General features: G+C 42.2%; 1 protein-coding gene across 2 annotated transcripts in view; it reads left to right on the top strand.

Annotated features, from left to right (window-relative positions):
* Positions 1 to 14,429, top strand: part of Pou6f2 (POU class 6 homeobox 2) — a 366,558-nt gene that overhangs the window by 327,817 nt on the left and 24,312 nt on the right. For both annotated transcript variants that reach the window (XM_021215891.2, XM_021215890.1), the window contains exon 6: positions 11,595 to 11,801. In XM_021215891.2, the coding sequence (XP_021071550.1) occupies positions 11,595 to 11,801 (207 nt within the window). The remainder of the gene's footprint in view (positions 1 to 11,594; positions 11,802 to 14,429) is intronic.

Raw genomic sequence — 14,429 nt, 5'->3', positions numbered from 1 at the left:
TATATATATATATATATATATATATATATATATATATATATATATGGGAATGTATTTCTTTCCCTACAGTCTACTGAAGGAAATTATTATTCTGGAGGGTCGCTACACCCCTTTTTACTGCTAAATATATATTGGGGGTTTCTACCCTACTTTTAGTCACATAGTTCTCAAGTAAACAACACACAAACAGAACAGTTTATTAATCAGCTGTAGATACTATGATGGGCAGGTTCCGAGCTGTTGTAATCCTTTCACCTGTTAAAACCTACACAAATGCCCATCATTTGCCAGTCTGATATCTCCCGGGCTATTTCTGTTCCATCAGCCTGTCCTTAGGATGAACTTCTCTTGGCCATGTGCTTTTTGCCCATCTACCATTAGATGTAACGGTAACCTTCTTCTCATTCTCCCTTCTCCCACTGTGGTCTCTCTTAAAACCCCTCCTCAATTCTAAGTTCCACCTTTCTATCCCCTCCACCCAGAATTAAGCCCCAGCCACTTATTGATCAATCAGGAACTAAGGGAGAGGAACCAATTACAGCAAATTGGTTATACAACACACAGGACAAACCCTAACAAGAGTCTCACAGAGTACTCCTTGAAGGTGTATCTATACACCCACTTGAAACCCGAAGATAAAACTACCCTACCAAGTACTAGGTATTCTAATGTAGATGCTTACCAGTTTTCTTTGCTCATCAAAGGAAGAGGTATTTTCAGGGAAGTCTCTAAATGCAATGAGACAAATTTAAAGTCTATCTCAGATCATGCCAGAGGAAAGCAGACTCAAAGTGTCAGGACCTAGAAGACCCCCCTAGCAAAACCTCCTAAACATGGACAAAGAGCAGGTGTGCACCTCACATAGATGCCCACCCAGCCACACAGACGTTTTCCATGTTAGCGTCCCAGAGCTCAGTAGGAAACCCGACAGCAGTCAGTCCTCAATATACAAAATAATGCTAGAGTTGATTAAGCTCAAAGCATGTTAAGATACCTCGTGTTTCCAGATCTTCCCGCCCCCACAAAAGACCCACTCCTCCAGTGAGGTAAGACTTTTGAAGAAAAACAGAAATATGTACCACAGTATTCTTGTGCCTAAGAAACCATTGATTTAAATTGCACCTAAAGTCAGACCATACATTTTTGAGGGAAAGGAGATATATAGTAGTAAAATACCACACTAGACAACTAGACAAATATATCAATTGTTAGAGATTCACAAATTTTCAAAATACTTTCTAGTACTAAACATTAAAACTAAAATTTAGTAATATAAGGAGCAATATACTTGAGAAACATTGTTATTTCTTTGGTGAACAGCCTTAACTTAGCCTGAAATTGGGACAACTAAATACTGAGATATTAGCTACCTTCTTAATATTTGGATTTTAGCAAAAAATGAGAGATGATAACAGAAGCTATTTATTCTTTGTTTTATTATAAGATAAAAAATACACTTACCTTGAATTTGGGTTGAAACAGAGAAAGAAATGAATGCTGAACTCTGAGTCAGCTTTCCTAGAATATCACCAGCCCTGTCTTCAAACCATCATTATCATTACGACATGACAAGATAGGATAGGACATTAAATTCACATATGAGATATAGCCACCTTTGAAGAAAATATTCTATAAACATGCACCCTACATTTTTGTTGGCCCATGAGCCGGTTAGTACTCATAAAGATGTCAAAAGCCATCAATTTACAAGGCCAATAAGAGAGAAATTAATAGGTCAGAGGCAGAGAAGAATGGAAATGTCACAACTCAGAGCAAGGAAAGAGGGAGAGATTCAAGTTCAAACCAAACCTCTACGCAACACATTAAATGCAAAGCATTAGCTCCCAATTTCTATGGGCTTCCTCACCTAACTGTGGCCATCTTGAATAACAGTAGAAGTAGGCCCTTACAAGATGCTATAAGCTGGACCATTGAGGATGCTGCATGCAGTAAATCAGTACTTACAAGTACGGCTTTATACTTAAAGGCAAATGACATGAAGCAAGTAATGCAGAGAGCACAAGAAGAGAACATGGCATACTACCTGGGTGAGACACCTGCCAATAGATAGTGACAATAACCCAGAACCTCCCTGAAGAAACATGGCTGGGGGATGCCTGTATCTGTACCTGGAAGGGACTCCAGGGCTAAAACCTCAGGGTTGAAAGTCAGACAGGCAGGGACCTAAGCTCTCGCTCCATTCCATCATAGCCCCAGAGGCCAGGCAAGGCATCTCATCTTCCTCAGCTAGGTTTCTCTTCTTTGAAATGATAGAATGTTCCCTAGAGGTTAAGAGGACCGCTATTTGAATCTTTTCAGTGTCGTTTAGCCATAAAGTAACGCTTTAGCTTTTTAATATAAAGGATGGCATCTTCAGGAGAATGGGATGCTCGTACTTAAAACACAGTGTAAAATCTACTTAAATAAACACAAAATGGAATGCTGTGGGTGCGGACTCAGAAAACTCACAGTGATATTGGAGATGAGGTCACATGCACTGCCCAAGCTGGGATGGCTCTGTGAACTTAACGCCCGTTCCCACAATGAAGAACCTAGAGGAGTTACGGAGGACTAGAGGGATTAAACCTGTATGGTTCTGAGGAACATTTAAAATAGAGATAAGAAAACTCTGAGAAGCCACAGTTGGAGCACAGCCCACCCTCCATGTTGACATCTGTCAACAACTGTCTGATCAGTGCGGACCTGGCTGAAGACTGGCCACCTATGAAAATGAGTTTTGGCAATTTTGTGAGAGAAACTCATCAGCATAATTCTAACGAGTCTCCGTCTTTGTTGTGAGAAATGAGAAATTCTGCGGTCTCGCCCTCAAGAACATTAAGGAAGCATTACTAACAGGAAATTGAAAAAGTAATATGTGCTAGGATGATGAGGACAACTTTTTTCTGATTGAGCAGATAGATAAGCATCGTAATTCAAGTATCAAAATACATTTAATTTTGCCACAACAATGGACATTTTCTTCACAAAAACCCACATGAATCATTCTAGGGTCGTGGACCTGGACCATGACCCTAATCTGACTATGATAGACAGATGCGCCTTTCACTGAGCTTCCCTCCCCACCCTTCCTTCCCCTTGGGGGCTTGTTTTGTTGTTAACCTCATTTAAATTCGGCTTTACAGCCTGATGCCCTCACTGGGTATAAACACAGAACCCAGGAGGTGCTAAATATGCATAGCGCTTGCTTTCTTGAGCAATTGCCAAACATTCTCTGCACCTCTTCCCATTGAATGGGACCCGTTTCAATGAAGGGTAAACTAGGAATATTGGAGATCATTGGCCCCTGTTTTGTTGTTGGTTGGTTGGTTGCTTGCTTGCTTGCTTGCTTGCTTGGCTGTTTTTGTTTTTGTTTTTGTTTTAAACAAACTGGAGGAGTTGTCTTTGTTTTAATTTGTTTGTTTTTGCTTGTTCACTGCTATAGTTATTTCTTTCTCCTTTTGGGGTGAAATATAAAATAGTTCTTAGATGGATGGCTTTGTTGGAAGATATTTCCTGGCTAGGAGTCAAGGTGTTCTTCCAAGCAATAAATAGCTTAAGTCTGATTTAGTCACTTAACCTGGCAGCAACAAATGGAAACAGAAATGCTTTCCCTAATTCTAAGTTGTTGTTGTTGGTGGTGGTGGTGGGTTTTTTGCAGGCTCATATTAAAGCTTAAAGTCTTGGGGAAAGCCAGGTAAAGGCTGACAAAAGGTGGCCCTTCTGAAAAGTGGTGGCTTTACAGTATCCCTGATGCTCTTTGAAAGGGAAACAGAAAATACGTTCAACCAGCACTGGAGAAAATGAAAAACATCCCCAGTTTAATTTGTAGACTGACTCAAAGCAGAATCGGTGAAGAAAAAAAAAAAGGTTTCTGATTATCATTAAGTATTTGTCAACATCTGATCACAGATAGTTCTTCAGCTCATTCACTAGAATACATGTAAAGAAAATGTAACACTGAATAGAATCTGACATGGTGTGTACATAGTTCTGTATCTTCCAACCTAACAACTGGTTGTCAAGTAAATAATCAAAGAAAAATAGTGTGGGGGAGGGGTAGAAATTAAATCCCAGGCCACACAGCTCACTTGTTTTGAGGGAGTATCACCTCTGCCCTTGAAATAAGTAACTCAGGATTAAAGTGCACTCTTCAAAACCCAATTAGGATTCTAGAGAGAAGCAATGAGAGTCCCTTCCCTAAGTTCTATCGGAGAGGAGTCTGCCATCTTGACCTCTCTCCTTCCTGAAGGCCCCACCTCCAGATACTGCCACACTACTGAATAAGTTTTCCTGCCGGCGAGATGTCCAGATGCTCTGCAGAAAAGCCTTGCTGAACTGTGACAATAGAGGAAGTGATGTCTTGCAAAATTGTTCCCCTCCTCTCCTGCCTTCACTGTCTTACTTTCTAGATGAGTAAAAACTGCTAGAAACCCAGCAGCATGGGAAAAACCATGAACTCCTTAAAATGCAAACTTTGCCGGTATGCTGTTCAGTGCATGGCAGATCACCATCTGATAGAGTTCAAAAACTTGGACTTAACAGTGGGCATCTATATTTTGTTCAGAAAAGCTTATTTTGGGGGCGCTGGCTTCCAGCCACTACTCATTCCAAGAACAAAACACAAAGGCTTACAGTGATTCCTGGCTTCTAACTCAAATATAATAACGCCATTGATTTTAGTTTAACTTAATCATTTGATTAGATAGATTTTCTATCAGTTTTTCTTACTCCTTGATTGTAGAGTTCAAATAAAAGATAGTAAATCTCATAACCACAGATGATACTAATATATTAGTAGAGACACTTCCTTCCCGAATATTTGTATCACCTCAGCAGTGTTTGGCCAAGTAGCTTTTGTGAATAGTAGCATCACTCTGCCCACACTTGGACAAGGACCTAAGATGCCTGTGAGGAGCGGCCACTGATGGTAGCAGCGGATCGCTCCCCATTCTCTCTGGACTAAACACACTGATTCTCTCCTAGCTCAGACAGTGTGTTTTCTTCTTCTGTATGATGTATCCATTCTAAACTCACTCTGTGTGTGTGTGTGTGTGTGTGTGTGTGTGTGTGTGTGTGTGGTATATGTATGCAAATTCTATAGTGCTTCCTAATTTTTTTTTTTTTGATTAAAAAAAATGGCCCCCTCCAGCAGTGGATGGACATCTTCCGAGAATGATGTGGAGTATACACACTGTCTCCTCCCTCCACCCACCATACCCTTTTTCCCCTGTCTCCTCTCTTTTCAAAATCTGTGGAAGCTAGAGTCTCTGAATGTAAAAAGAGAAAGTTCACTCAAGTGCTTTAACTGTGGGGTAAGGAGAAAGTTCTGAGGCTGCCCTGGGCTGGAGGAGAATACACAGAATTCCAGAGCTCTCTGTGTCTAATTTCATCGTTCCAGAACTGTCTAACAACTTTGCAGAGGCCTCCTCTGAATATTCAGCACGGAGTCGGGTCTTTATCATACCTACGCATAAACCCCCCCACCTCAAAACTCTAAGCCAGGAAACTTTTCAGTACAGTTTGTGGGAGGCTACTGTTCCATTTCTAATAGTGAACTATTTTAATAGTGATATGATGATATTTAAAAGAATTTGAAGGCTACATGTGGTGGCATACATCTGCAATCACAACACTTGGACACTGAGGCAGAAGGATTGAAATTTCACAGCCCATCTGGGATATGTATTGTCTCAAAATAAACATGTCAACAGTGGTTTTGCAACCTCGTGAAAATGCACGAGAGCTGCCTCACAAGAGCATAAGCAAAAGCGATTTCTGAATGAAGATTGCAAGCACTGAGCGGCTAGGCAAAGCCATGTGAAGTGCCTCGCATACCTTATTTTATGACATTATACAGTGATTATTCCCATTTAACAGAGGAACAGACTGAGACTGTGAGAGGCCAAGTCATTCATTCGCTCTCCTGGCCAGTGAGGAATTTGCTTCCTTCACGTACATCTTACGCTCACTAAGAGAATCACTTTTAATGTCTCTAAGACATTTAGGGAAGATGATTGACTTTACTGTTTTGTTATATCTATAGCATGTGCTTGTATGTACACCATTCTTAGCATGACATTTACAGATCCTGGTGCTGCCAGTGCTATGCTTTTGTCTGTGAATTTCTGGGTTCCTAAACTTGTGACCAAACCTCTTAATAAGCCGTGGGGTTTTAATTCTAATAGCTAAAGACACCAAGTGGGAGAGTATTATTTTAGGAACGTACCTACAACATCTACCATAGAAGAATAGAACGAACACATTCAAGGAGAATCTTTCACAGTCAGTGTCCACATTTCTCTTTTTCACCATGTTGGACATGACCAAACTGGGGTCGGGGGAGAGGCTCCTGGACTGTATCCAGAAAATAAATTGTGGTTGCAAAATTGTGATATTTCCTTTTCCCTTTAGAATAAATGTCCTAGTCAGAGATGCAATCATGACCCCAAGAAGGTTAGCTTTAAACCTAGAATAAAAGTGAGTTTAGAATGGATACATCATATAGAAGAGGAAAACACACTGCCTGAGCTAGGAGAGAATCAGTGTATTTAGACCAGAGAGAATGGGGAGCGATCCGCTGCTACCATCACAGCTGCCCCTCACAGGCATCTTAGGTCCTTGTCCAAGTGTGGACAGAGTGATGCTATTATCCGCAAAAGCTACTTGGCCAAACACTGCTGAGGTGACACAAATATTTGGAAAGGAGGTGTCTCCACTGGTGTACTGTCAGACCTGAGGAAGTCGCTGAGAACAACATTGACAGGCTTCCTTTAAAAAAAAAAAAAAAAGCCATGGCAACAAAATTACTTGTCAATATGACATCTGCCATCACATCCCTTTGGCAGAGTTTAACTGCATATCAGAGACTATAACAACATGTGGCCCATCGGATGACTCGTCTGGGTGCCTGGGCCTCTGTGACACCATCCTAAGACTGCAGCGGATGTCATCTGTGTGTTAACAGTGAATGTATTCATTTGTTCACTTTCCTCATTCAGACCTAACACATCCCTGCAAATACCCCTTAGACTGATGTGCAGGAGGGTCTTGAAACAATAGCCTGAGAAGCTACATGGTCTTTAACTGCCAGATTTGCCACCGTTGCAAAATGATCTTCAAGATGGCATTGTTTGTTTTTGAATGAATGGTAGTCCTGGTTGGACGTAAGCCACTAAATTTACTACAGAAATAGGGATCCTTTAAATTATGTGAGCCAATGAACGCTATTCATAGGAATGGTTTTTGTTTAGTTGCTCTTACACGTGGACTTTATTTCTCAAATGTGGTTAATGCTCTTAACTCATTCCAAGGGAAGTGTCAGGCAGACATGAACAGCAACAACCAAGTCAGTCCCCTGTTAGAGAAACAGGAACTCCTTCAAGTCACAAATTATCATTATAATGCCAGTATGGGCCTCAGCCTGGTTAAAGCATTCATCAGAGATGAATCATTACAGGTGGAGAGTCGGGGCAATGACACAGAAGATCATTGCAAACGATGCCCGAGCTATTTGCTGTGCGATTGATGGGGCAATAACTTCACTCAAAAATTTCTAATGTTGCAAGCTAGACATGAAGTAGGCTGTGCTTTGTGCTTTGAAGTGGAAGCCAATGAATCAAGCGTCCTCTGTGCTAAGGATTCATTGAGGCCTTTTGCTTCATACTTGGGTGACTTCAGGAGCATCCTAGCAACCGATCTGGTCTGCAGCCTTTCACCGCTCGACAGTATTCGGCCCTAATTGTCATATTCACACCTGGAATGGCTCCATATCAGCCCTCCTCCCCACCCTCTAGCAAAACCTGTTCACCATCAAGCATACAATACCACACAATACCAGTACTCGGGAGGTTCAGGCAGGACGATCAGGTGCGAGGTAAGCCTCAATCAACATCAAGCTAAACATCAAGTACAAGGCCAGCCTGTACAACTGAGTCCCTGTTTCAGAACTGCCTCATCCCCCCCCCCCCAAAAAAAATTGCCATATGTCTTTGGCTGCATGGAATCTAACCCTTCCAGGCTGACTTGTCTCAACCGTCTCTGTCCTCCAAACTGATCAACTCACCTTCCCCACGCCTCTTACATAAACCTAAACTTCACAGCCCTGCATCTTCTGTAGTCTTCCTGAACCAACCCCACCTTTGTCTAAAATAATTCACTCATTCCCAATGTTCTTAAACACATACCACATAGAAGTAGACATTTTCCATCTCGAAACCCTCGCTTATTCATTTAGTACTCATGTCTTCCTTTGACTGACAGACTCCTTGCATTTGATAGCACATCAACCCTGCCCTGTCCCACCTGCATCGATTCAGCATCTCCTACGGCCTACCACCCAGTACTAATAGAAGGCTCCACAGGTGTTCAGCTGCTCGGCCAGAGTTCTTTATCATTGAAGGGAGTATGAGTTAGTTTCAAATATTGGATGGGGTAAGTGGGAGTCAGATCCTGGTTGCCATGTTTATGTAGCAAAGTAACCCTTTCATCAGGACTTCTCAGCACATTCCTTGTAACCAATGTATTAAGATTCCCTTAGGAGCTAATTTTAAAAGTATATTTTCTGTCTTCATCTCTAAACCAAAGATTCTCTCTAGTCTTTCCAGACTCAGTTTTAATTTCCTTCTTGAGTTGAATTCCTCCTACCATCCAATTAAATTCACAAGGCCTTTAATTTGAAACACAATTTCCATCAGTAACTGGACAGTTATTAAGAACAGGGAAGGTGTCAGATGTGTGTGCCTCCGTTCCTATCATCACCTTATGCTATTTCTGTGAACTCAACATATTTGGAGGTATTCTGATTACAAGTGTGAAAATGCTAAGAGAAATCAAAGTCAGAATGAGCATAGTAATTCAGCAGATCATTTTTAGATAATCTAGTGTGTGATCATCTCTACCGTTCAACAAATTTGAGCAAATTAAAACCAGGGTATTTTGATATCTTGAGTCCATTACAAAGTTCCCGACATGTACCACCAAGTGTTTGGAATGCAGATATGGTGATGCTCATGCCTCTGAAAGGAAGACAGTAACCACCAAGAAATCCACAACTTTACCAAAGACTTCCTGACTTTACATGCATCCCTCTCCTCCCGACCAAACTCTATTAAACACCTCCTTCCACTGGGCCATTTCAGATTCCTCTGGCTCTGACACTGTTGTCTTATCTGTACGCAATGCTCAGACCCAGGTAAAAAGAGAGGAGAAGTGGGGAAGACACAGTGACAAGCATTTTAGTTGCAGCTCAGTGTTGGAGTGTGAGGCTGATCCTAGGGGAGAGGCTGGTGAGCCAATTGCATTTGCCTTTCCATTTCTTCCTTCACCCAGAAAGTGCATCTCATTACCACAGAGTCAGCACATACTCACGTCAATCATCTCCGGGCTAGATGCCTCTCTTTTCATCACTATGTGTTCTATAGCTGTCATGTCCCATGCCTTACTCTGAGGCATTCTCTCAGGCTACGTACTCCCACAAGCTCCTAAATGCACTGACATTCTGCCAAAAATAGAATCTATAGCCCTCCACTTAAATGCACCCAACTTCTGCAGCCAATCAGATGGAGTGGGAAGGCAAAGACCTAAGACTCTCCAGGCAGCCAGAGTGGGAAGGTCTATTGCCCAGTTTACACTGTGCATGTGCAGGCCATCTATATCCAGTATAGACAAGGACAGGAGGCTAATCCCATGTCTCTCTTACAATGCCTGTGGGGGGGGGGTCACAGGAACTGGCTTTTAGGCTAATGTAGGACCACTTGTCAATAAAGTACTTATGCATTATGATCTATTGATGTGGACTCCTCCTGACCTTGCTTACAGTGATGGGACGTGTTCATTGCTGTCACTGTGAGACAGACACTGCATGCTAGCTTGTTCAGGATACCTGCAAGCCTGACATCTCCTTAAGGGATGGCTGACCACTTCCACAATAATTGCCTGACCTTCATCAGTACCCACTGACAAATGCCACTGATAACTGATAGTTGTGCAGCTTCTCCATTTTTGCTAACCCACAGGATTGCTATGCTGGAACCAATGACAGATGAGGAAGAGGGCTGTCCAATGTCATCTCCCCAAGAGCTATAGTCTGGTGGTTCTCCTATTGTCCTACTTGCATCTGGAATCCTGAACCCCAGAACCCTAAAACCATTCACTGAAAAAAAAAAAAATCATTTGCTGAGAAACTATGTTCAAAGCCTTGTGTGAGTACTGTGTAGTAGAAATCACCACCATTTGTGAACATGTCCACAGAGAGCTTATCATCCGGTAGAAAATTGCAGACAGAATATGAAGCATGGCCCAAGAGCTGGAGTCCTTTAACATCCAGTATTCAGTGTCTTCCAGGTAGTGGGACTCGGGAGTCAAATGAAAAAGCAAGCATTCGGGGACGCCGGTTCCAGCTCCGTCACTACAACTCCTCTCTCAAAGATTACTTCACAGAGTTCTTCACCCTTGTTTCTGATTTGTGAGGAAGAGACAGGACTAATCTCCAGTTGAGTTCAGAGAGGTCTTGTAGGACAGAATGAAAAAGAATGTCACGTGACAGTGAAGTCATGGACCACCATGGCTCAAAACTAGGAAACAGCCATTGGTGACAATTTGTAGTGCAGGAGGAAATAGTCCCACATCCATTCCTCATGACACCCCTTAAGGTTTCATGGTTAGAAACAGCTTGTCGTTGGAAATCCCCAGCAATGTAAAGTCAAGTCTCCATTTTCAGATTCTGTAGATATACTGGGCATGGCATCTTCTTTCACAGTAAGCATATCTAACCATTTGCCCATACCATCATCCTACAGAACACTCTCACTGGTGACAGAAGCCAGGAAGGCAATGGCCCTCTCCTGCCTCCTGTGGCAGAGCCCTGAGCCTCTAACACTTAAGGATCACCCCCCCCCATAAACACACAGAGACCCCTAACAACTAGGTCCCTGTTTAACACACTTCATTTAAGCTGTACATCTCATCTTTCTGATTCAATTGTCAATAGTCACAACAATTCTAAAGAATTTAACCATTTATTTACTAGCCTTTGAGAGGCTGAAGTACCTTAACAAATGCAGCTATTTGCTGGCCTGGCTGGAAATATATCCTAACCTCCTGTCTTCAGAGTCTAGTCTCTCAACCACACACATGGCAGGATACTTGTTTAAAGCTGGTAATCTGAAAGAGTATAGAGGTCAAGAGTATATAAGGGGCAGACTATGGAAGGGGAGTCCCCAGGATTCAGGACATCTAGAGCCCCAGTGTGAGGAAGATGCAGTGCCCCAAGTCCACAAAGGCCTTAAGTACTAAGAAATCTATTCCTCCTGTTTCTGAGAGAAAGCCTTGGCAGAAACTGTATATTTACCTATTTATCAATAGCTGGTTTTATTTTTAAGTAAGGTAGTTTTCCCTTCCCTTGGGGAATCAGTGCATGCATAGCTTTCTCTTCCTTCGTGCTAATGCCCTAATATTTGCTCCATGTGGGCCTGCTTGCAGATAGCAAATGAGCTTCTGATATCATTCTTCACAATGAAGGCACAATGCAGTCTTTGCTTTGTGCAAGCGGACCGTGAATTCAGCTGGCTCCTTACGTTCAGGCCTATCTCTTGCAGATTATTGGGACCATTCCACTGATGCCTAACCCAGGGCCATCGAGTCAAGCAGCAAGTGGCACTCAGGGCCTTCAAGTACAGCCTATCACACCCCAGCTCCTAACCAATGCCCAGGGCCAAATCATTGCCACGGTCATCGGAAACCAGATCTTGCCTGTGATCAACACCCAGGGTATCACCCTGTCCCCCATCAAGCCAGGCCAGCAGGTAAGGGTCCCACACTTGATGCTATAGGGGTGCCCAATATATTTCTTCTTTCCTCCTTTCTCTTCTTTGCTCTCAATATCAGGTAAATTTTGCATTACAAAAAGATTTATTATTTTCACTAAACCTAATGTATCAGTACTTGCAAGATGACACATTTATTTCCTATTCTTAGCAAATATAAGCAATAACATGAATAGCCCCCTAATCTAAAACCAGGAACATATTAAATTATAACAGACACTGTGACTAAAAGTCACTTAGAATGTGTCCTTCTTAATCTATATTCAATATACTTAATTTTCTGTTTTCTTAATCGAGCCAAAAGGAAGCCAAGACTATTTATGTTTTAACTATAAATGAAAAATGTTATTAAACACAAAACAATCCCAAGCTGAAGCTACTACCACAGCTGTCTATGAATGAAGAAGTGAAGCTGTCTAGGCAGCTCTACTCCTTGATTTCATTAAAACTCTGGTGGCAGCTAACTTTGTCATTCAAATGCCAGCTGAGCTTTTTCCTGTGTGTTTACGCTAGAAGTTGAACATGTAGCACTAAAGAAGAAAGATGTGGTCCTTGGTCTTTATGGAGATTGCGACTGGTTTGTTCAATTAGCATTTTTGATAGTCTATAGCAAGACTCATCGAAACGCTAGCTAAGAAATAGAGATATTCTTTCTAACCCAGGGATTATGGTGTTAAATGTGACAATAAGGCAGAGAAGGGAAGAAATAGAGCAGGGAAGAGCGGGATGAGTGGCTGCTGACCAGGAAGATGAATTAGCAACATTCCAGTAAGTAGAAACTGTACACACAAAGGTAGGACAAAGGGGAAGAAGATGACGACAGCATGTTAAGGGACCAGAGAGCAATTCCTGTGGCAGAAGCATGGAACAAGCTGGGACAGTTGTGTGTGGGGTGTAGACTCAAACTGGAAAAGCTAAGTTCTATCTCTGTGTGATCTTAAAGATGTCACATGGCAACTTCCTGCTCAGGTGTTTTTGCAACAATAAAATGGAATGGGGGTACCAGTATCTACCTCAAAGAACATGTGTGAAGGGCAGAGTGGTCAGACCTGTATCTGGGATACAGCAAGCTATAGTTCAGTCATGATACCATTGCCACCTTAGCTGCTGGTGGCAGTGAAGATGCCACCCTGGGAACTGTAGAAGGTGTGTGTTACACAAGAAGAGAGTATGTGCTCAGTTTTTTCCCCTAAGAAAATTAAGTCTGTAAGTCATGTGGAAGTTGACCTGAAATTAGGACATTTCCACTGTAAACAAACTACTAAGGGAACAGTAGTGAAAGCCAAGCAAGGATTACTGAGCACACTACTGACCAGCAGCTGACAATAGGAGTCTAGAGTCAGGTTTTTGTTGTTGTTGTTGTTGTTATTGTTATTGTTGTTTTGTTTGTTTGTTTGTTTTGCTGTAGCTGAAAAATAAGACACGTAGAGATAGCCTGAAGAACAGGAAAAGGAGCAAGATCCAGGATCTGTCTGGTTAATGCCAGCTCCTAAAAATAATAGGAGAGGAAGGGGAAAGAAGAGGCGATAGCTAAATAAGGGAGGAACCTGGGGTAAGAAGTGATAGCAAGCGGTAGGATCAGGACAGGCACCAAATGCTACACAGAAGGCATCAGGTGGAGCACGGTTTGGAGTGTGGGTCAGTTCTGTTTTAAGCACTTTGAAATGTGTCACCGGTTAACCAGACGAGTCAGTAAGTCAAAGCAGAACAGGGCTAAGACCCAGTTTTAAGGTTGGGTGGACACTGATAAAAGAAAGATGGCAGAAAGGAATGTGAAGGCTAGGAGCCAACATGCAGCTGGGGATGAAGCTTCATAGGTTGTCAGGAGACTGTAGGATGTCAAGCAGTTGACAAATAAAATGCAAAGAGATGAGAACAACAAGGTACTAATATCATCATTCATTCGCTACAGCAACAAGAAAAGTCCCTCCAAAGACAGCAGCATCACCTTCCCACCTTCCCACCTTCCCACCTTCCCACCTTCCCACCTTCCCACCTTCCCACCTTCCCACCTTCCCACCTCAGCAGCACTCGGAGGCTATGCACAGAAACCTGTAGCTGGTCTTTGCTAGTTTATGGGCTTTTTTCCCCACCCTTAATCACCCCTCCAGTGTCTAGTTCTAGCACTATGTAGGATAGGAAGAAAGATAGAAAGAGGAGAGAGAGAGAGAGAGAGAGAGAGAGAGAGAGAGAGAGAGAGAGAATAAAAAGGGGGACCTTTGGATCGACTTTCTTTCCTTTTATTTCTTCTCTAACCATGGCTACTAACAAACCACAACCAACCTCAATAAATGACCAACAACTACCAGCCCCATTTCTCAGGGCCCTAGCATTTATATCCCCTCTGAAAAGTTGTCAGAATTCCAAACGCCATACAATCACAGAAACTATCTGCAGCTGGCAAACCATACCTCTGCTAGAGCATGAGGCAAATCAGTCAGCTGCTATGGACAGTCTAAAGCAACCTCATATCCTCACACATGGGGATTAAAATGAAAGCACATACTTATATTTGTGCGTTTTTAAAAAAAATTCCAAAATTGTCACTATTGATACCCACATGCTTGCTCAATTAATATTAAAAATGTTTACTGGAAATTTTTTTTT

This window comes from Mus pahari, chromosome 16 (genome assembly GCF_900095145.1).
Source record: "Mus pahari chromosome 16, PAHARI_EIJ_v1.1, whole genome shotgun sequence".
NCBI lineage: Eukaryota > Metazoa > Chordata > Mammalia > Rodentia > Muridae > Mus > Mus pahari.
Note: the sequence above shows the minus strand (reverse complement) of the source record. Positions and strands in the feature narration are given on the sequence as shown.